This window comes from Vidua chalybeata, chromosome Z (genome assembly GCF_026979565.1).
Source record: "Vidua chalybeata isolate OUT-0048 chromosome Z, bVidCha1 merged haplotype, whole genome shotgun sequence".
NCBI lineage: Eukaryota > Metazoa > Chordata > Aves > Passeriformes > Viduidae > Vidua > Vidua chalybeata.
Genome location: NC_071570.1, coordinates 39,888,490 through 39,911,224, shown reverse-complemented (window position 1 = coordinate 39,911,224; position 22,735 = coordinate 39,888,490). Strand labels below are relative to the sequence as shown.

At 38.9% G+C, this 22,735-nt stretch overlaps 1 protein-coding gene across 1 annotated transcript; it reads right to left on the bottom strand.

Moving 5' to 3' along the window:
• Positions 1-1,023: 1,023 nt before the first annotated feature.
• AMACR (alpha-methylacyl-CoA racemase) lies at positions 1,024-18,885 on the bottom strand. The gene is made up of 5 exons (XM_053932622.1): positions 18,513-18,885; positions 15,698-15,841; positions 12,986-13,146; positions 8,613-8,799; positions 1,024-1,809 (listed from the first exon to the last, which is right to left on the bottom strand). Exons 1-5 carry the CDS (start codon positions 18,808-18,810, stop codon positions 1,400-1,402), a joined length of 1,200 nt encoding a protein of 399 aa, XP_053788597.1. The 5' UTR covers positions 18,811-18,885; the 3' UTR covers positions 1,024-1,399.
• Between the last annotated feature and the right edge of the window lie 3,850 nt (positions 18,886-22,735).

Sequence of the window (22,735 nt, the reverse complement as noted above, 5' to 3'; positions counted from 1 at the left end):
AGAGGTGGGTTTTTTAAACAGTCTTATTTGCTAGGGGAAGGCTTTAAAAGAAACCTGTAGTGACCTTATTCAAACTGTACCTTTCAGGTTAGCCACCTGAGGGAGCCAGCTGATTCAACATATCCTGAAGAAACACAAGGTTTTAAATTGACATCAGTAAATTTTGTTTCAAAATTTATCCATGATGGACATCACATTTGACAACGTTGATTTTTCTCCAACACAGTAAGATATATCTGGGACTAAGAAACTTGTCAAATCCTATGGCAGCCCTGTATAAGGTTCAGTAGCTTACACTAGACTGATTATCAGCTGGAAACCACAGGTGTTTTTGCTTATGATTTAGACAACTTGCCAGGACCTATTAGATAATTCTTGCTTCCAGGCTGGGGTTTATGTAGTAAAATGTAAAAGGTTTTTTTATGGTAATAATGTTGACATTTTTCCCACAACACATTAGAATGAGCTAAAGTATAGCTCAGCTTTGGAAGCCTTTGTAGCCTACAAACCAATCTTCAGCAAAACAGACAAAATAATCAGAGCATCCAACTCTTCATGTCATAACTCCTCACACATTGGACAATACTTTATTAATACCATATAACTTATTTTTTATAAAAGCTTATTTTCTTTTGTCTTGAAAGAGGTGGTTTCAAATGAAAGTATGAAGGAAGTGAGAATAACCATTGTTTAAAACCTGTGCAGCAAAGTTGCCTACCATTTTTCCATAAGGAGAGGAAAGGATAATTATTTGGCAGATATTTTAAAAATAAACCAAATTGATTCTGAATTTAGTTTCTAGCCAAGGTGATATTCTAAATGTAATATATAATAAGGAGACTGCATTGAGAAAATGTAGTCAGGCTGTTAAATAGATCAACTTTGAGATAATAGCTCTGCAGCAGCACATATGAGAATAGCATTAGTTAGACTATAGTTTCAGCATGATAAAGCAAATTAATGATATGAAAAATAGATTTAAAAAATCCCTTCTAATTCATGAATAAACAGCACAATCACTCATTTAAGAAGAATATAACTACATTTTATTAAAATAATTGCTTTCAGGTAATTACAACATGTATTGCAAATCAATGGTGTAACCAAGAATGAAAATAATCAAACCAAAGGACACAATATTTAAACAACATTCTGAGAGTTTACAGGTGCTTAAAAAGTAAACTACATAGACCTTCAGATCACAACTGTAGTATCATTCTAGAAAACAGATCAGTGTAAGTATCACTGTTTTCAAATTAAATTTAAAATGTCAATAATTTAAAAAATATAAATTATTTAAAATTAATATTATGCCAAAATTTATGTGTCATATAGTTCAATTTTAAAGCATAAAAGCTTACACTATCAGCCTGAAATTTATCTGATATGCAGTCAGAGATTATAAATTAGCTTTTAGGTCCTTCAATTCTATTGCTTTATCAGAATGAAGTTTATCAATCTCTTGCTTAGTAAACCCATATTCTAGAAGTATCTCCTCTGTGTGCTCTCCTATAAAAGGATCTCTCTTACAGGATGGAACAGCAGGAGTCCTTGATAGAACAGGAGCAGGTCTAGGACTTATCTCTTCCTCATCATTTTTGATAAAAGAATTTCTTTCTTTGTTATGCTGATGTGAGGCAGCATCCTTGAAGGATAAAACAGGGGTCACACAGGCATCAGTGCTATCAAATATGCTGCACCACTCATCCTGCGTCTTCTGTGCAAATATGGATGCGAATTTTTTCTTCATTTCAGGCCAGTGGGAGAAACTCATCTGAGAAGGGAGCTCATCTAAATTTAGCCCAAGACCTGAAAGGAGAAAAGCAAAGTTTAACTATCGTACAGCTTAGATAATTTACACACAAGACAGATGACAGACTTTGGACCTGGTTAGCATAAGAGATTTGATAGTCAGGATGCCTTGGCAAAAGCAAACAGAACTTCGAGGATTAAATCAAGTTGAAGATTAAATCAGACTGATTTACCAGAAAAGAAAATCACATCAAGTTCTGCAAGCAAGAGATGTTGTAAAATGTGTAAGTTTGTTTATGTGATGATTAACCCAACCATTGTAGAAAAACATTACTAGCCCTCCAAGAATAGTATATAAGCATAGGTAGTCCACAATAAATTTGGATTCTTCTGACCATCTCTCAGAGTCTCCCTGTGTCTCTCATCATCGCTGATACTGGACTACAGCAATACACTTATCTCTCAGGAGACAGCACATCTGCCAGAGAGGGACATTCAGCAAGCTACAATGTTTGAAGTTCAACATGATGGGGCTATTTTTAGCCCCAGATGAGAAGATGGTGTGGATAAATGTGCCCAGCTTGATCCACATGTGGCAGCTCAGCTGCAGGTGCCTACAGGCAGAGTGACCTGCTTCTTCACTCCACTGTCCAGAGGCTCCAGCAGTATCTCCTGCTCCCTCTGCTCCAGCACGCTTCCCAGGTTCCAATTCCCTCAGCCCTTTCACTCACTAACTGCTCAATAACCTTGCTTTCCATCTCAGTTGCAAGGACCACCCAGGTATGCACTAAGCACATCCCTTCTGAGACACCAGAGCAAAGCATGGGTACACAAGGCCTTGTAATGAAAATTTCCTCAACTAGGCAAGTCTTAGGTCTATCCCTGAACTAAGCATCACATCCCTTCTCACCGGGGAGCTTACATCTCTTCTATGCTGCCAGAACAGTTTCCAATATCTGTTTCTGTTCTCATGATTCTGCTGTCTGCAGTCTTTGCTCTTTCATTCTGCTACTTCAAGGAGATGCAAGAATTTTTATCACTTATTGTAGAGATTATCTCAAAAAGGAGGTAAAAAACAAGAAAGAGAAAACGCAATTGAATTACAGTTTCAAAATGGAGATAGTACAGAAGTATAAGCAGAATATATGATACCAAATAGAAATCAGAAGTGATCTACTGAAGGCTGTTCTAACAGTCACATTGTGAAATTCAGGAGCATGAACACAGCAAGAAAAATTCAGAAAAAGCAGGGATACAAAAAAAGCTAATTTGAGAATTTAGAAAGACTAGAAAACAATTATCATCATAATGCATAAGTAGCAAAAAAAAGATCTTCTTAGAAAACAGCAGTTCCCTGTTAAAAGGCAAAGGAAATGTAGAGCTCTGCAAAATTGAATTTTGAGCATTCTTTTTTTATATCTTTGGTTATCTGGTATTAGATAGTTAATCAGACTAACAAGTGTTACAGGCTTGGTTCATAGAGGGCTGTTTGTAGACAGAATTTACAGAGACCTCCTCTTGTCTTTAGCTGTAGATAAGCAGAAAACACCTAAAATATCTTGTCTTTCTATGGCTTCCTTGCCACTGAGTGAGGTAGACATATTGCTGCTTAAACATACAGGGGAGAAGAAAGGGAGATAACTCCTTTTCTTCTGCTCCGTAAATTCTTTCTCTCCATTCATAATCTGTAAAATATGCACTTCTTAGGGCCCACAGTACCCCCGCCCCCAGTTTAACACAGTATTTAAGAATTTCACTGTTGATCACAAGATTATTAAACATAGTTTTGAAAATGAATACATGCTTTGAAATGGTACTTTGGCACTTCAAAGGAAAACACACAGAAATTGCCAGTCTCCAGACTCAGAAACACAGCCTTGCAGTTGTTCACTCTCAGAAGAAATTCATCACAGTCAAAGACAAAATAAGTATTCTCACATCTTATTAGAAATGCCTGTGGATACCACAATAAATTATACTACAAATGATAAGTCCTTATGATTTTATCAAGCCATGTGCACCTTAAATCACTGAACTTACACTCTTGTGTCCATAACCATTCATGTCATCTTAAAATGAGATCAGCTGAAAGTAACTCACACTGGTTGAACATAATGATCAGATAAAAGCTAGCAGTATTTTCAAAATTAATTTTAGTATTGATTTTCAGAGTCTTCCACTAGTGACAAACAGTGCAGTATAGTTTACTTATGAACTAAAAGTAGTTCATAAGAGGTGAGACAAATTTACCTTCCACAAAAGGAAAGTAAAATACTCACTACCTGAGCTTCTGTCTCAAAGAATGGAATCTTGTGAAGTGGAAACTCAGTTTCACAGTACTCGTTTTCTTATTAACTATGGTTTGGCTTCTAGCAGGCGGTCCAACATGAGCAGAGTTCTACCATTATCCCATTACACAATTATTTTTAATGATTATGGCAGATGGGAAGTTGGCTGAGCCTCACTGCACATTCTCTGGCAAACTGGAACAATATGCAGAACCTGGAATTTAATATTACATGGTCATTTTCTGCTTACCACTGAAGACTTCAGTTTTAAACAGGATGAACTGAGAGCATTTAAGCACTACAAGTTCTCATTTTCCAGCGTGTGCTCACCATTTGTGGCACAGATGAGCAGTATCAGAGCAGGAGTGACTGACTCAACAAGGAAACTATTACATGGTACGTAATTGCCTGGGATACCACAGGAGCACAGACTTCACCCAGTGTAATGAAAAGCAAAGTATCTTTTACACAGAGTATCTTATAAAGCAATCACAACTTAGTTCCAAGTCTTTTTGTTTAAATGTTCATCGTAATGAAAAGCAAAGTATCTTTTACACAGAGTATCTTATAAAGCAATCACAACTTAGTTCCAAGTCTTTTTGTTTAAATGTTCATCTAGGAGATTTTATGGAAAAGCACAGTCAACCTACTTTAGTACAGCTTTGAAACTATTTTTGAAAAGTGAAATATTGTCTCTCTATAATGATGTAACTTTAAATCTCCCTCAAATGCTATAGCTCTATTGACATATATCCCCACATTGTTTATTGATGGAGCAAACTGAAATCCCTATTTCTACAGAACTTCTTAGTCAAACTGTAGTAAGATCAGGCACCAATTTCAAGAGAAAGAAACCAGCAAAATTCATTAGATAAATCACTGAAACTGCTTTGGTATGTCAGAAATTAAAACAGTTTTTTATATTATTTCAGTCATACTATTTTAAAAGCAGAGTTTTGTTCAGGATTTTCTTGGTTTAACCTGCTAATTTTCTTTTCAAAAATGTATGGTCGTAGCAGAGTAATTTGGAAATGATGTTGTCATAACATGACCGAATAAAATCATCTGTCATGGGAAACCTTAATTTTGGGCTAAACAACAGCTGCAAGGTGAAGGTCATTGTTCTTTTTCTGACTAAATAAAATTTGTTCTCACTGTGACAGGGAATTGAATTTCAGAATATCCCGTATTTCAGAAGAGAGTAGTGAATTTTCATTAAAGTAACAATGTAAAGTTTTTTCTCTGATCTCTGAAACTTAAGTTTTTTTTAGGAAGTGACAGTTGATCAGGCCCACAGTACTACAGGCCTCATTGCAAATGCATCCATAGCTGTACTCCAAGCTGACATACTCAATTACCATAATTGCAAATGTTTTGATGCAGCAGAAGCCTGGCCCTCTACAGTATTTGTACAATGTTTAAGGTTTATCAAAATAAATACATTAAAATAAAACATAACATTATGTATAACTGAGTCTAAAACATAATGAAACTGTTTGCTCATGTTGCATGTCTCAGTAACAATGTGGTACTGCATTCAGTATATCAGCAGATTTTTAATACAAGACACAATACTTAATCACATAATGGAGAGTCCCATGGAAATCCTCCATAATGATGTAAACTATGTTTTTAACTCCTTCAGAATTTTTCCTTCTTTTTTTTAAACAGAAATAATACAATGCAGGAGTACTGAAGTAGTATGAAAGGGGTCCTGTGGAGTAGGAACTGAAGATCAGTACTTCAGTGATTGTCAGTGCTTTCCGTATTAATTTAAGTGGACACTAAGTTCACCCTCTGTAACTGACCTTACACCATATAACTCAGAATTAAACCTTTAATCTCACCTGCTCCACAGTATTTACTGTGTTCTTCACACCCCTTGTAGCCTGGCTGCAGCAAGACTAAGCAGCTATTGCTAAAAAACAGAACAAACTCGCAGAAGCAATTCACAGGTCAGAAAGACATTCTGTCTCTTTCTGTCAAAAGATCAAGGCTTAACATTAGTAGCAAATGTTTATTCCACCATATTTTTCATAAGATGCCAAGGCATTTTAGCTATTTATTGTCTGATATTTGTAGCAATAAAATTAATACTGCCAAAAGGACTACAGCTTGTCTGTTAATAGCAAATAGTCAATAGTGAGCCCAAAATACTTCTATACTCCATCTGTTTTACATAGCTTCAGTTTCTCATAAAGCCTTTTTGGAATTTATTTAATTAATACGTTTCTGGCAATTTCTGGCAGTTGTCCCTGCTGAGCACAATCTACAAAGCCAACAATATTCTTAAACTAATATGCTTTATTGTCTGTAATTTAGTTTCCCTCTGCAGCCTCCTTAAGAACTTTCCTCACCATGTCACTAACTGCACTTGGGTCCAGCATTGGGCTCCTGCAGGAACTCTGCAGGGAAACACTGAAGTGAACCAAAACCAAAAGGAAATCAGTTCCGCTTTGGCTAAGCAGAATTCTTTGAGTAGAGACAAATTGTTCAGAGACATCACACTCCTTTCTCAATTCTGCAGTCTTTAAATCTCCAACTGACATCTGCTACATCCATATCCTTGTACTCTCATTGTATGGGAGTGGCAAAACTGATCTACCCTCTGAATATGGACAGAGAGACATCCAGTGGTTTTTGAATATATTTCATCTGGAACAGCACCAAATTGCTCACCAGCAGAACTGACCAGAAATATGGAGAAAAGCTATGAAATGAAAAGTATGGAAATTGCAACTGGAACAGAGCATTTTAAACCCACTTCAAAGCTGGGGTTAATGCCTGAAACAGACTACTCAGCTTAAGTCAAAGATCCTCTGATTTGTGAAAGAGCAATACAATTCTCACAGGCACCTTTCTCTTCCCTGTAATATTCAAAGGCTTAAGTTCTGCATTTAATTTCTGCAATAAGTATCCCAGAAAGGAAATTATCCCTAAGTCACAAGAAGGTTCTGCTGTTCTAATTTAGTGCACTATTGCTTCAGAAAGATTGAAACCCTAAGTGCTGAAAGGAATAGATATTTCCTACATGTATATCTGAACAGATCATGATATGCACCTCAAACAAAATAACAAAAGAGCAGTTACTTTAAATTCAATATTATGAGAAAATCTTGAATTTGGTCATTTACTTTAAACAACACATTTTCACAAAATAAACAAAGGAAACTCACTGAGTGTAAACAAGCAAAGACAGTGATACAATTACAAGCAAAAGCAAAATTTCCTCAAAGACTGTAGCATATATGTTGGATTTTTAAAATATGGCAGAAACAGACTGAAACGTGCAACAATGATTGCAGTCGTTGTCTACTTACAAGTGGATACATACTAGCTCTTTATTGCTGGAATAACTGTTTTTGAAACCTCAGCTGTTAAAATCAAGCAACTTCTCTGCACTGTAAACATAGGAGTACTTCCAAACATGAAAATAAAGTTGTCCAGTGTGGGTGCCCCAACATAAGCAGAAGAATTCACAGTTGCTCTAACTTTAAGCTCTAAATTTCTGAGAAACAACTAAAAGAAAAACAGAATTTTAGCATTTTCCTCAGTAAAGAGTCATCTAAAGAAGACAGAGACCATCAGTGACCACGTTGTATCACCTGGCCACTGGTTTCATCCATCACAGGCTTATCTCTAGATAACCTGGCTGAGAGAGAAAAGCCCAAGTCTTGCCCCATAGCAATGATAAATAAAAAGAAGTTAGGACTGTCCAGAAAAGGTTCACAGAGAATGAGTCACAAACAGGACCACACCCACTGCAGAATTTTGATGCTTTTTGAACAAGTACAGATTCTATCCCAGTCCTGTAGCTTAAGTGATTCAACTTAATCTCCAAAGAACAAAATACTGCAGGCCATGAATACTGCAGGCCAGTGTTTGATCACTGAAGCCAAACATATGGGTATTTGGGTATGCAGCCTTATTTTTTTCTCATTTGCTTTGTACTTAATACAAGCATTCTCCCTGAAGATATTTATTGGAATTCCAAATTACCTAACTCCCAGGGCAAGGGCTTGAATTTTACTTTGATACAGTTTTATATTTACTTTTTTCTTCAGCTACTATGCAAGCACGAAAATCTCTTGGGGATGGGATGAGAAAAACATTTCAAAGAACTGCAAATAATCGATGATGGAATGATCAACTATATGTTCTTTTTCAAGATCAAGTTGAAAAGGAAATAAATTAATGGCTGGAAAAACAAAGTCAATTAAACTGCTGCACAACTACCCAACTAGCTTCAGGAAGTGTTTGACTTTTACAAAAAAATCACATTTCCCATTTTTTAGGAGGAAGTTTTTTACTGAAAGATTGATAAAGTACTGGAATGGTCTGCCTGGGGAGGTGGTGGAGTCACCATTCCTGGATGTGTTTAAAAAAAGACTGGATGTGGCACTTGGTGCCATGGATAGTTGAGGTGTAGGGCATGGGCTGGTCTCGATGATCTTGAAGGTCTCTTCCAACCTAGTGATTCTGTGAACTATGCATTATGAATCAAAACCAACTGTGAAAGAATTCACACAATCATGCTTTGCTGTTCTGTAACAATTGCTCCAACCTACTCACCTTTTATTAACTGGTTATAAAATTTAGGCTCAATGGCACCAACAGCCATGAATTTTCCATCAGAGGTCCTGTAGATTTCATAAAAAGGCGCACCACTATCTAGCAGGTTTTCACCTCGAGGCTGGCTCCAAAGTCCCAAATTTTGTGACTTCCACAGGAAAGAACTTAGGTATGCTACTCCTTCTACCTTGAAGATTTAGAGGGAAAAAAAAAAATAAAAGCTCCAGTAAATTAGTTGGCATGTTATCTAAATTCTGTATAAAACAAAACAACAAAAAGCTATTCTCAATTCTGCCCTTTTCTAAGATTTTTAATGACCGAATCTCTGGTAAGCAGTTCCGTTTCTTAAAATTTTCAATTACTGTTTACACTGCATATGTGAAATAATCTAGAAATAGAGAATAAGAAAGAGCATAAATGTAGTCAGGCAGCTTCAGATGGGCAACACCCTTTCAGTGACCAAAGCTTCCTCATTTAGCAAGCTCATTATGAGGGAGTAATTACAAGTGATGGGATGAGCTTCTTAGCTCTATGCAACATTAAGCATCAGACAGCCATCAACCTTTTAAACCTCTGGAAAACAAGGTATATGTGCCAGTCCTATAAATACCAAATTTCCTTTAAATATACTGATTATAGGAAGACTGCTATTTTGAGCAGAAAATTTGAAGGAAATAAAATAAAATTTCCAACGCTACGTTAAAACAAAAGCTGTCATCACTGGCAGCTACACACACATAGCAAAGGAATATCTAAATAGACAAGAGTCTGATGAATGCAATGCTAGAAAACATGAGTAATTCCAGTCCAAATAGCTCCTCGAAATTTTGTCTTTGTGCAGTACACCTAGATGAAAATTCAGTTTGTTCAGCTTTTCAATAATTACCAAAGCTGGGACAGTCTTTCAAGAAAAATCACATCCTACAGTTTTGCTCATCAGCACAATTGATTTTCTTTCAACTGTATTGAAAGTACTGTAAGCAAAGATAAGCCAGTTAATAGTGTGTGACCAGAAACAGTCCAGTAGAACAGATTAAAACCTGAGCTGTATTATTCTGAGTATCACTTGATTCATGTATTTTCAGCTGCATAAAACTAACCTAATATTGTCTATAGAGAAAAGAATAGACACTGTACCAAAAAAAAAAAAAAAGCTACTAAATTTTCATGTGGAAAGATCTATTAGTTTATACCTTTCTATGCAAAAATTTAAAACATGCAAATTGCTGAAGTATGCAGTCAAGAGGGCTTCTTCATTTAAGGTGTTTTACTTTGACTCTTCTCTAGTACTGCTTCAAGGACAGGAATACTTCTATCCTCACTGTCACATGTTAAAGTCAATTACAGTACTTTCATATGAGAAAATACTGCATACCTTCATCTGCAGATCTGCAAAATTATTGCAAGGATGTTAAAATAAAGTTTGTTTTACTAATGACCTAATATTGCACTGCTCATATTAACAAAAAGTAATATTACACAAAAAGCACTGAAAGTAAGGATAGTAAAAGATGGGGAAAATATCAGAATAAGACCTAACTGAAAACTACATTTTGGTCCTGACATAATTCTTAGTCCGCAGATGTACAACATCTATGTGCTACTTACCCAGGAAACACTTAAAATAAAACAGTACATCTGTTTTTGACTGGTATAGGGACTTTAGAAATATCTATGTCTGGGCAACTGGTCAGCTAGGTTCTGCCTGAGGCCCACCATAATTCAGAGACAAATAAAAAAAGTGTCTTAACATCTGCACCAGACCTCCAGAGGCATGGAAAAGTAACACCACACACTCACTAATGTGGTCACCTTCTTTTACAACATGAAAAGGATAACATGAAGAGTCTCCACTTAAGTCTAATTGCAGAATGATTACAGTAAGAGTTATGTGTTTCATGTCTCCCTCATGTTACAAACATCTGCAGTCTCTGAAGCAGACACAAGAATCCAGAGGCATCACCCTAATGGGTGACCTGTCTGCTCCGCAAGCCTTCTGTTCTTTCCACAATTTGTTGAAAACAGCTCAAACAAAAGTGGGAATGAATTCACACCAACTGAAACTATCCTTGTGACTGATGAAGGCTTCTAGGATGTGGGCATTTTGGTTTTGAGTACCTCCAGGCTGAGGAAAACCCAGAACCTCAGTCTTCTGATGCACTGCTAAGTGCTCCTGCCATGAGACTATTATGCAAGCTATTACTACCAGCATGCTTTCCTGTGACTGTCTTTTCACAAAGAGTGAGTTATACTCAGTCAGATGCCTATCATTAGCAGAAGGTTCTGTGGCTGAAACTCTAGTGAACCCAAACTGTGGCCCTGACTCACATGTCTCTGTTCCAGTGTGGTGCAAGAATGAAGAGGTACAATTGTGCCTACTGTGTCACATCCCAGTGTCCGCTCTAAGTGGCAACTATCTGGCTTCCTGTGAGATAGCAATGATCCCTATAGGATCAATGAGAAGGGACAGCAACCAGCAGGAATCAATTCAGGCCAGGCACTTAATTCTTCTGAGACAGGCATTGTCTGCTTTTTGCACAGTGCAGTTTCTACTGTAGAAAATTGTACCATGTGTCTGAGTCTTTAACATATTCAGACTACCTAAATTGTACAACAGCTTAAGTAAAGAGTCTCTTAAGCAAAAAGAGTGTTAAAACAAAACAGCTGAAATGCTGCAGTGTTGTGATTTTTAAAACAATTTCTTCCACAAAAAAAAAAAAAAAAAAAAAAAAAAAAAAAAAAAAAAAAAAAAAAAAAAACCTTAGTTGTAAAAACAGGCTCACCCACCAGTCAACTTACTGCAGTCTTTACTGCTGATGATGCATGGATGATTTTCATCAACTGTGTCACTGAAAGTCTATTCAAGAAATAAGGAATATGACCAAATGCTAGGTAAAGTACATCCTGTGATACTGGACAATATTCCGTCCATTTCACAGTTCACCAGGCACATCAGCAGGAAACTGTAAATTCCACAATTATGAGGAGACAAGAAAAAATTGGAAGACACAATTTTAAGGGCTTAAAAAAGCCCCACAACACGTTCTACTCCAAATGAGCTACAAATTTCCTTAGAACATTAGCAGACTTCACTGATTCCTCTTCTAACAAATTCCTTTATTTTGCTGAATTGTGATACGGAAAATTTGATAATACTACAAAAAGTATCTTTTTCAGTATTTGAAGACTTGTTACAATTTTTCACAGTTTTTATTTCACAAATACACAATCTCCTTCAATTCTTCTTTTAGGTCATAATTTTTGTTGTGCTACTTGATCTTCCTCAAATTAGCAACTTTGAAAGATGATGGTCAGTGTCTGAAACATTATTTTCCTGAGACTTCATAAAAATTGAATAGATTAGAATAATTGCTTCAGAAACTTTGCTGGCTCTATTTCCTGTTTATACATCCTAATACAATATGTATGTGTTTTGTGACAGCATGATATTGTTGACTTATGTTCAGCTTGTGACTATGAAAAACTCCCATGATTGTACTTTAGCCAATTGTTCTCTTACTGTTACTGTACTTGTACAACAAATTGTTTCTGCTTACAAAGGACTACAGAGCAGCAATGTCCATGAATGGCAGCCAGTTCTTTCAGGTCATGGCTCCAATCTGAAAAGGTCATTTTCAATTCTATTCCAAGTCCAGCATACTTGTAGTCCTTCACATATGTGTATCACCTGTAAATTTACTAAACACAATAGCTCATCCATCATTCAACTTATTGGAGAAAACAGATAAAAAAAAACCCAACAAACATCTATAGAACTCCACTTGTTAAGTTTTTCATTTTCTCTGTGTATAAGTAGGTGGCCTTCCAGTGGAAAAAATATTCATTATTAAGCTAATTTAGCCTTTCATTTATTTGTGTTTGAAATTGACTTCTTGGCAATGATCCATAGGCAGTGTAACTATCCCAGCGAACAGGGTTTCTAAATAAGATATGACCTGTCACAAAATCATAAGAAGATGTATCTCGAATAAAGCTAATGCAATTTTTATTGCAAGAGTATTGTCATTTTTGCTATTACTCAGTAAGCCAATTGTTTATTATACACCTTATCTCCATACACCACACTTATTCATCAAATACCTAGAGCTAATACTTTGTGAAGAAGTCAGACAGGCAAAAGCAGGGAGAGGGGAGAGGCTGCAGTATGTGTGCATGACATAAGGATGTTATGCCAGCAGTGATTCATGAAAATTGCTTGCATGAGAAGGAATAGCCACTTTATGAGATCACTCACTTTCCCTTTCCCAAATTCTCAATTTTAAACTTTACAATCTCCTCCCTTTCCCAGATTTAGAGTAGGAGAACACCTAAGAAAGCCTGAGAAACCACAAGTTCCTTGAGAACAAGCTTACCATACTTGCATCAATGACCTGTCCTCTGCCAGATCTGGCACGTTCAAAGAGGGCTATAACAATGCCCAGTGCACACATGACACCCCCACCAGCAAAATCAGCCAGAAGGTTTACAGGTGCATAAGGATTTTCATTCTTTCTACCCAGCTTTGACAGCACACCTGACAAAAGAGAAAACAAAGCACAGATAAGCATAAAATTAATTATAAACATTGATTTCTACCATTAAAAGCATTCTTTTCAAACTATGCAAATAAATAAGGCATAAAGCAATCTTCTAATGTTTTTTATTTCTGCTTGGCTGGCTCTTTAATTCACAAGAGTAAAAATGTATGAAAGCACATTAGGGAAGATGTAATTAATTAAAGAGATTAAAAAAACTCTCACAGATAGATGTTGATATTTTGACTACATAGGGACAAAATTTTATTTAAAAAACCCAACCCTGGGTGCAGTAATTCTATATTAGTACTTTGTACATGCACTGAATCTCACCCATAAGAGGCATTATGGATGTGTCTCAAAGCCACTTTGATAAAGTGTTCTTCTTTGAATATTTTAAAATAAAAATGCAGATGTATAGTCTTATGTGCTCATAAAAATGAACTAATAATCATCACAAAGGATCTCACACTGACAACTGTGCTTCAGTCCTATCCTGCCTCTCCAACTACCTTTGGAAAAAAACAGATTGCATCTAAGAAAAAAGTGACTAACACAGGAAGGTTATCTCTGAATGCATGCAATGTAAACACAAGGAACCTATGTTTATGCCAGCAATTATGCAGAAACAAAAGGAATTAGAGTAAAGGCTAAGCTAGTTTACTTCAGTCCGAGCTTAGAATTTGTTAGCATTTCTCTGCCACCCTGAACAACCTCTTTACTGTGACCTTACTCTTTGTAATTGCCTCATAGCAATTCCCTTTGGGCAAGCAAGAAACTGCAGTGTGATCATCCATCTCCTGTGTCTGTGGCCTGAGACCTGAGACTTGCAGAGTACATGGTCAGAATTTCCTGAGAATTGCACACAATGCACTAAACTGTGTATCATTAAACTGATGCACTGTTTAATTAACTAATAGTCTAATGCACTTCCTATAGGCAAGCAACAGAGTGCACGGTATAAAAGGTTTCCAAATCCTGCAGTGCAGGAGTAAAACCCCTGCTGCTGCCTAAAACTTTCCTTTTAATAGTCTAACAAGTTGTCACAGGCACCAGAAAATTAATATACTGACTTCTTAAGAGTTCCTAACAAAATCTATTTTTTATTTAAAGGAAGCCAAAGCTCATTAGGAAAATACTCAGAATATGAGATCTCATGTTTGAGGAATGACACCTCTCAAACACCTTGTTCTACTTCCTTTTAATAGGCAGAAAAACTTGATCTGTGAAATTTCAAGCAAAATTATTTTAGGAAGATATCACTAACCAAAACACTACTGATTAAATCAGCTCCAGAGATAAAAATAATTCTATTTGTAAACCAGAAAGTACTACAAACTAAGATAGGGATGGACCATGCTGTTTCTGTACTGACTCTTTCCCTCCACTGCTAACAAATAAAAATACCGTCATAATTTGAAATCATCTTAACATGAAGTCAAAGTGTTTCAAATGAGGCATCTTTTCTTTAATCTTTTCTACTCTCTAAAATTTTCCATGAGGGAAGACTGAATCCATCTCTAAAGAAATTTAATTCCACAACATTATGACTCCTCATAGTAGGAGATACCAGATCACCAGGTTTGCATTGTCTCTGCTCCATCCCTTTCCTACAAGAACTACTTTATCCAGTGGGAAGCCAAGAACTTTTGGGCCATCTTCTCTCCTCCTTCACAGGCTCAGAGACACATCAGTGACAGAAGTAGTGTGAAGAGCAGGAGGTAGGGCCATGCATGGAAGGGCAGCACCTGAGGTGCATAATTTTTTTTTCTGTTTGCTACTGCATACTTGTAAAATCGTACCACTTAAAACCAGCATACACCAGCATAATATCCACAACATTTTAATGAAATGTAGCACTTCCACTTTATTTGAAGCCTTCTTCCTTTCAGCTGATATCAGTGGAGACATATTTACAAGCAGAAAAGCACAAGATCTCAATTGTCTTATGCTGCCTAGTTTTTCCTAGATCTTTTTCCTCAAAAAAATCTGCTCACAAGCACATAAAATAATCTGCAGTCCTTTCATGATTATAAGTATACAGAGCTTCTAGGAAAGGGGCCCTGAAGAAAATATCCTGTCCTCTCTTCAGAAAAATATTTGATACTTCATTCAGATAGAATAGCACAAAGGTAGGAAAATAATGTACAGCCTAGGAAGACATGCTGATCCAGCCTGTAACAGCTCACTGCTGGCAAAACAAACAGCCGGTCCAGTACACATTTCCTCCTTTTGTGTGCTGACTGGTTGGTTGGACCCCTCAATGAGCTGCTTCATCTTAATAACCTGGTAGAAAACGTCCTCTTTTATTGTGACCCGTTTTTGACTTGTGAGGAAGTTTACAGAGGAGCTAAGTAAGTGCCAGAGCTGACTGAAAGCATCAGAGGAAAGCACAGTGAAAGGAAAGCCCCATTTCACTGACACTCTTCAGATCAGCTGTTTTATCAGACTGCACCTCAGATAAATTTTGAGCTATCTGCTTTCAACAAGTTCTTGAATCTTGATCAAAGGGGGGAAAGAAACTTTATTTAACAAAATTTTACAGCCTACCTGATAAAGCCAAGTAATTGATGTCATGACCCGCAGACTTGGCATATTTTCCTGTCTGGCCAAAACCAGTAAGTCTAGCATAGATGAGTCTGGGATTCTCCTGTAGAAGGACCTCTGGGCCAAGACCAAGTCTTTCCATGACACCTTAAAAAGACATAAGCAAGGAATTCAAATTCACATTTAGTAACACTCAAAACATAATGGCTCAAAGTTAGAGTATACAACAGCAGAACTCAACTGCACTTTATGAAGTAGCACATTCTACTTCAGTGTCCATGTCACAACACGAACATTATCAATTACCAACATACTGCATAAATTTTTAATATAAACCAAGTGGAAATTAGGCTTTAGGGATCTTTTTTTCAGCTTTTATTCCTGTTTTACTTCTCCAAAAGACTGACAGAAAACTATGCACCACTGGACAAGACAGAAAGCTACCAAAGCCTGGTAAAACAAGGAAAAAAAAGAAAGAGAAAACTCTTACATTTTCCATATTAAAATAACTTGAAATTTCATCTGTATTTTACTGGAATATACCTTCCTCACCATTTCTCAGTACCTCATGTTCCTGTGTGTTTTAACTCACTGATGTGACTGGACCATGCCACTATTCCACAGATGATGTGTAAGAACCTTGTAAGAACTGCACACAAGTAAATGTGCTCTTTTTTAATGCAGGGAATAAGGAACTTTTAGAAACAATGGTATGTAAGTTGAATCAGCATGGATTTACAGAAATCAAGGCTAAAATTTTAATCTTGCAGTCCTAAAACAGTGGTTTTAAGAGAATAAATTTGAATTGCAATAAATTATACTTTCTTACTGGTTCAGTGCAGTTTGATCAGACTTTTACCAATGATCTATACTGGCACTGCTGGGCCACATATTTTGGAATCAAAAGGATAACATAATTTCAATGCCTGTTCCACCCCAGAATCTATTACTCCAGCTTGCCTCACAAAACTAGTCCATATTTTTACTACACCACCAATTTAATTCAGATCCATTTCTACTGTACCAATTACTGGGCAGCAGCAAGTGATTACTCCCAAGAAAGCAGTGAAATTTGGCAAAACGCATGATTTTCAAATGCACAAGTGGAAATGGGGTGACAAGCAACCCCTCTGGTGTCACAAAGTCATTGTTGTAATGTCACATGTCTTCATGCCTCGCAAGAAACTGTTCTGCAGCTTGGGCCCTCACCTTCTCACTGTTTTCCAGCAGTCTCATGATGGCTCACAGATTTCCCTAGTTCAGGCAAATCTGCCTAGTCACAGGCCCTGACAACCTAGTATCTAGTTACAAAATTCCAACTGAGAAAAAAGCCCAGCAAATACCCATAAAACCAAAGAAAATAAAATTTCATAAGGAAAAACCAGGAGATCAGCTACAAGGAAAAAGCTGAATGTAACTTTTTCTTTTTTTTTTTTTTTTTTTTTTTTTTTAATCAGCTTCTGGGGAGTAAAACAAACAATTTTAAGGTAAGCATAAACCCATTTTCCAAAGGAAAATAATTACTTGTGGCACACCACACTATCTGTCCATGATGTATGATGTTTAACTGATAAAGTCTCCTATTTCTAAACTGTCTGTAAAATCTCCAAAACATTTCAGCTAGCTCAATGAAGCATGGTTATAGAATGGTTTGGGTTGGAAAGAAGCTGTAAAGGTCACTTACTCCAACCCCCTGCTGGAAGCAGAGACATCTTCAACTAGATTCGTGTACACAGAGCCCTGTCCAACCTGACCTTTTCTAACAGAACAGCACCCTCAAGGAGCACCCAAGGATACTGACATAACCATCAGGTGAGTGCCTGTGTATGTCTTATAAACAGAGGGAATGTAGTCAATCTGAAAAGTCCATTGATCTTACAACGGCATTAATTTTGCTACTGAAAATCAGATGTTAAGCATGCCTATAAATTAGTAAATACGCATACTGTAATTAAAAAATGAACCAAAAGTTCTCTTTAAAAGACAGTTTTGAAAAACTGAAAAAATCTGCAATTGAGTATTTAAAGAATTGTCTCACTTCTAATCTTACATTTAAAATGGAAAGCACTTGCAAAAACACAAGGAAGGCTTTCATAAAGTAGACTTAAGTCTGGCAGGAAGTGACTAGTTTGTAGAAAGCAACTTCCTAAAATTAGCCATGATGTTTGAAGATGAAGACTGTAGTTCGTAACCTGGATTTGATCCCAAATCAGAGTAACCCCGTACAACAGAATCATACTACTCTATTTAACACATGTAACTCTTATATTCCTCTCCCTGGGATATGTGTTTTGTAAATGTGTAACCATAATGCCAGATCTGCTGTCTTCAGAGGAATTTTAAGCTCAAACTCTGACTGCCACAGCAACCGTCAAAAAAGCTGGACTTCAGCAGCAGGCCTGGACATCATACAGGATGGTGCCCCAAGCTCGGTGCGACCCCTGGACTCGGACACCCTCCTGCTCGTCCAGGGCTCCAAGCTCGGTGTGACCCCTCGGCTCGGACACCCTTCCTGCTCCTCCAGAGCCCGGCGGGCGGCAGGGCCCTGCCTGAGCGCTCCCGGCGGTCTTTCTCTGTGGTTTCACACAGCGGCTGCAGTGCATAAATCCGCCACACAGAAGCGCCCCCAGCGCCTCCAGAGCTCTTCCCTGCCCGCTTCCACTCAGTATCGCAGAGACCACAGACAGGCTGGAGCCTCTCAGCACGGCAACACGCGGCCCCGCACCTCCAAACTCCCGCTCACCCCCCACGGCCCGGCCCGGGCGCCGCGGCCGCAGCGCCGCCCCGGCACGGTTCCCCGGCAGCCGCGGCCCCTCACCGTGGCGGAAGGGCTCGATAAGTACGTCCGCCCTGCCGCACAGCCGCCTCAGCACCGCGGCGCCCTGCGGCTGCTTCAGGTCTAGCGCCAAAGAGCGCTTCCCGCGGGCCTGCACGTCTCCGTGCGCCAAGGCCGCGGCGGACTGGGACAGGCGGTCGACTCGCACCACCTGCGCTCCGAAGTCGGCGAGGATCATCCCGCAGAGCGGCGCGGGCGCCAGCCCGGCGAGCTCCAGCACCCGCACCCCGCTCAGCGCCATCGCCGCTGCCTCCTCTACCGCTGTCGAGTGCCCATACATCGATCGCGGAGGCGGCCCGGGGGCCGCCCCGCCTGTTCTCGCGCGGCCCCGGGGGCCGGCGCGGGCTCCTGCCGCCCCTCGCCCGAGGGCACCGGACCTGCCTCTCCGGTGTTTCTTCACCCCGAGCCCTGATCGCCCTCGGGCGGCTCCACTACCCTCCGGACCGGCTCGCGGTGAGGAGGAGTGGGCGTTCTCTTGCAGCCGGGATCGGCAGGCAGTTGCTCTTGGGGAAACTTCCCTGTCCGACCATCTAGGAGCCAGCCACCCTGGCCGTCAGACCCGCACCACCTGAGCTGGGACAGAGGCTCCTTGGCAGCTGCACAGCCCCTCACAGTCACACTAGCTCTCCCATAGCAGAGGCTCAGACGACCAAATCCTTAAAATAATTTAATCGTGATGCAATAACCAAACAACAAAGAGTGATCTGCCTCCGTGTAGGGACCGGGCCATGGGCTTTTAACACCCCTACAGCCTAAGGGCAGGAAAGTAATAGAATCACAGAACTATTCAGGATGGAAGACACCTCCAACATCATCAAGTCCAGGTTGGGTGTCATCGTCTGGTTATGTGTAATAGGCATATTCATGCCTATAGAGTAATATATATAGATAGGAGTTTTTATATGACAAAGATATAGACTCAAAGCAAGCGAGCCAGGGCAGAAGGAGGGGGAAGGCTGTCTCACGTATGTCGAAACTATTGCCGATAAGGCTTCATTTACAAGTTAATACAAGTAGCTTGCTCCGGAGACGGGTTGTTTCTCGAGATGATCTAGGAACTCCCAGGCGATGATCGTCCCGACAACTACCCGAGATTAGGATCACTGGAACCACCGAAAGATACATCTCAATGCCGGGTTCCCGGGTTCCCGTAACTCCATCATCGATGTACATTTTTTCCCGGACCTCGGATTGTTCAACCCGGCGCAGAGAAAAGAGACTTTATGAATATGTGGGACTTTGAATAGAAAGAAAAGCCTGATCGCCGAAATCCCGGCCTCGAGCAAAATAAACTGTATAAAAACTGCTCGCCCAGGACTGGTGGCGTGAAGCATAGGAGAGACCCTCTGCCAGAGTGGTTGAACTTGCGTCTCACCCAACGCCGATTCCGGGCTCGGCTCTGTCCTTTTCTTTGTGGCTGGCTCAGATAGAATTCGATCCAAACAATAAAAATTATTGTTTTTTTTTTCTTTTAATTCGGCTGAGTCAATTTTTACCTATAACAGTCTCCAGCCGATCTCCTTGCCAGGCCACAGGTTCCTGTCCCTGTTGTTAGGAAAAGGGTCAGTAGTTCTTGGCCTGGGGCTTCAGCCATGCCCGGGGCACCTGGATGGGCCAAAACCCACACACCCAAGACCCCTAGGTCACACGATGGGATATTAGAAGGACACGTGATTAAAACTTGGAATTTCTTTTCACCAGATGTTTCTTTACAGAGGGCTGCCTGGCCCTGTTGTTCTTGTGGCATCAGCTGCTTACAGGAACAGACATAAATCCAGAAAGGATAGTGACATCTTTGGCATTGTATTGACACAGCTTTTCAAACTTATGCCCTGTTCCCAGTATTTCAGGTTACCGGGAAGCAGACAGAGCAAAGAAGTCCTCAATATCAATCCCATGCTCATTTTATACATTTCTTTAAATTGGTTAGACTATGAAAATGTGTAAAGGCTGCTAATATGAATGCAGAATTTTTTCTCTTTCTAGAATAACAGGTCTGTCACCAGAATACCCTCCATTTTCTGTGCAGACACCAGGTCCTGTAATGCAGGCACTGATTATGTTCACTACTATGGTGCCATGCACAAGAAATGGCCAGGAGAAAACTATTTGCATTTTCATTCAACTGAAGCTGGCTAGTTTTGTTTGTTATCCGTCTCCCTTAGAGACATTATTCCATATAAGAGTCTGTTTTCATGGACATTATGATGTTACTGCGACACTGTGTTTCTCTGACTAATTTTCAGTTTCATTTGTTCCCTCACACTTTCAGGTCTTGGAGTTTGTGTTGAATGCAAATGGGCAATTTCTGTTGTGTCATCTTTGATTTCACCTGATGCTCTGTAGTTTACCCCATCTAAACAACACCATAATCACACAGTGGATAAAGTCTGGATTTTGCTATGGTTTAACTGAGCAGTCCTTTGCACCTGCTGTTTAGTTGTCATCCAGAATTACAGTGGGTAATCTGTGGCAGAAACATTTAAGTCAGAACCCTATTAAGTTATTTCAGTTTCAGAGAGGTGAGGGTAGCATTTTATGAGCATTAATTCTAATTTGAAAAATTGGATTTTACCAAACCAAAAAATAAACAGGCATGAGAGAGAAACAGATATTCTAATTAACCATGAGATGAAGGCTAATGATTTGAGTCCAGCAAACTCTCCTGAAGCAGCAAGCTGGCCAGCAGAAAATACATGTTATAAACAAGGAGACCTTCTCTACCATGGGCTTGCAGGAAAAACAGTGTGATGTTCATCTATGTGATGCTATTTAATATTTCTCATCAATAAGCAGCAGGAAACAGAAGGGCATATGAATTCATCATTGCAGAGGTAATGGGTATATGAAAGGAGTTGTTTTAGGATTGAATCCACACTGTGTCAGAGTGCTTGTCTGTGCTTTATTGTATTACATCAGTGAGTTGCTATCTGTGTCATCCTGTGAAATGCATATTTCACCGTCAGTGTTAAAAGACTGAAGTTATCTTTACTGTGAGTTATATCAATATGTCTTCCAGAGGTGCAGGCACTTTTGCAATACACGCTGCATGCCAGGTTTTTATATTTGGTCTCAGATTTGTTGATTACAATTACCCATACATTTCAGTCCTTTGGAAAAATACTAAGTAAGCAATGTGAAGTTACAACTGTACACAAAGTCTGGATTCTCCTCTTTCACATGTATATTGTTTACAGTTTAGTCCATCTTAATGCGTGGCTAAAAAGATACTGGTATCTGTACAGTTTGTATTGATTTTGTTAAATGAAAAAGCAAAAATTACATTTGTTATAATATTTCAAATCTTGGTAACTATAATTGCCTGAAAATGTAAGTAGCAGGTGAAATTTCTCTAGTAAATTGAAAGACACCTGCAGTAAACTGAAATTGAGAACTTTAAAGATTCTCATGGAATTTGATGGTAGTTCTGTGTCCCAAGCTTGTCAAAGCTTTCAAACACAGTTGCTTTATCCCAAAGCTTGCATTCGTGCCTTGCCTGAATAGAAGCTGTGCTCCATTTATAACACTTCTTGATATCCACATTTCTAACCTTGTATCTTGTGCTGTTGTGACAGACACACTGTCCCTTGCACAATGTTCTTGCCAAATGCAGCACCTTAATCTCTGCCATTTCAAAAGAGTCATCAGTTTGGAGCATGACTTTACTTTTCTGTGTTTCTGTGTGAATGTGGATTTGTGCACTGCTGCTCTCCCAAGTGCACATCCCACCACCCACCAGCAAAAAAAAATCTATTCAGAGATCATTATAGCCTTCTAAAGCAGCTGTGAATTCATGCTACTTGAAAATCTGTCTGTCTTAAGATCATGAATTATAGATTTAGAAATAAAGCTCTGTCTCATCCACAGAAGGTAATTGTATAAGCTGTCCTGTTCACTAAAATAGACATATTCTTGAAAAACTACAGTTTGCAAGTTTTTTTAGTCCAGTCATTGAGGTTGTGATCTGTCCCAGCTGTACTGAACAGGCATTGCCTTTAACTTTCATTTTGTCAGAAATTTGCCCCCTGATACTCTGAAAAGTAGGAATTTCAGGTTACCAGGATTACAAATTACTGATGCCTGTGACGGTGGGTTCTGTACTTTGGACCTCAACCCTTGTACCTGAAGCAAAATATTTTTCTTTCCTTTGAAACAGAGCATATGGTATTACAGTGCTTTCATGATTTAGATTAAGAGAATGGCTT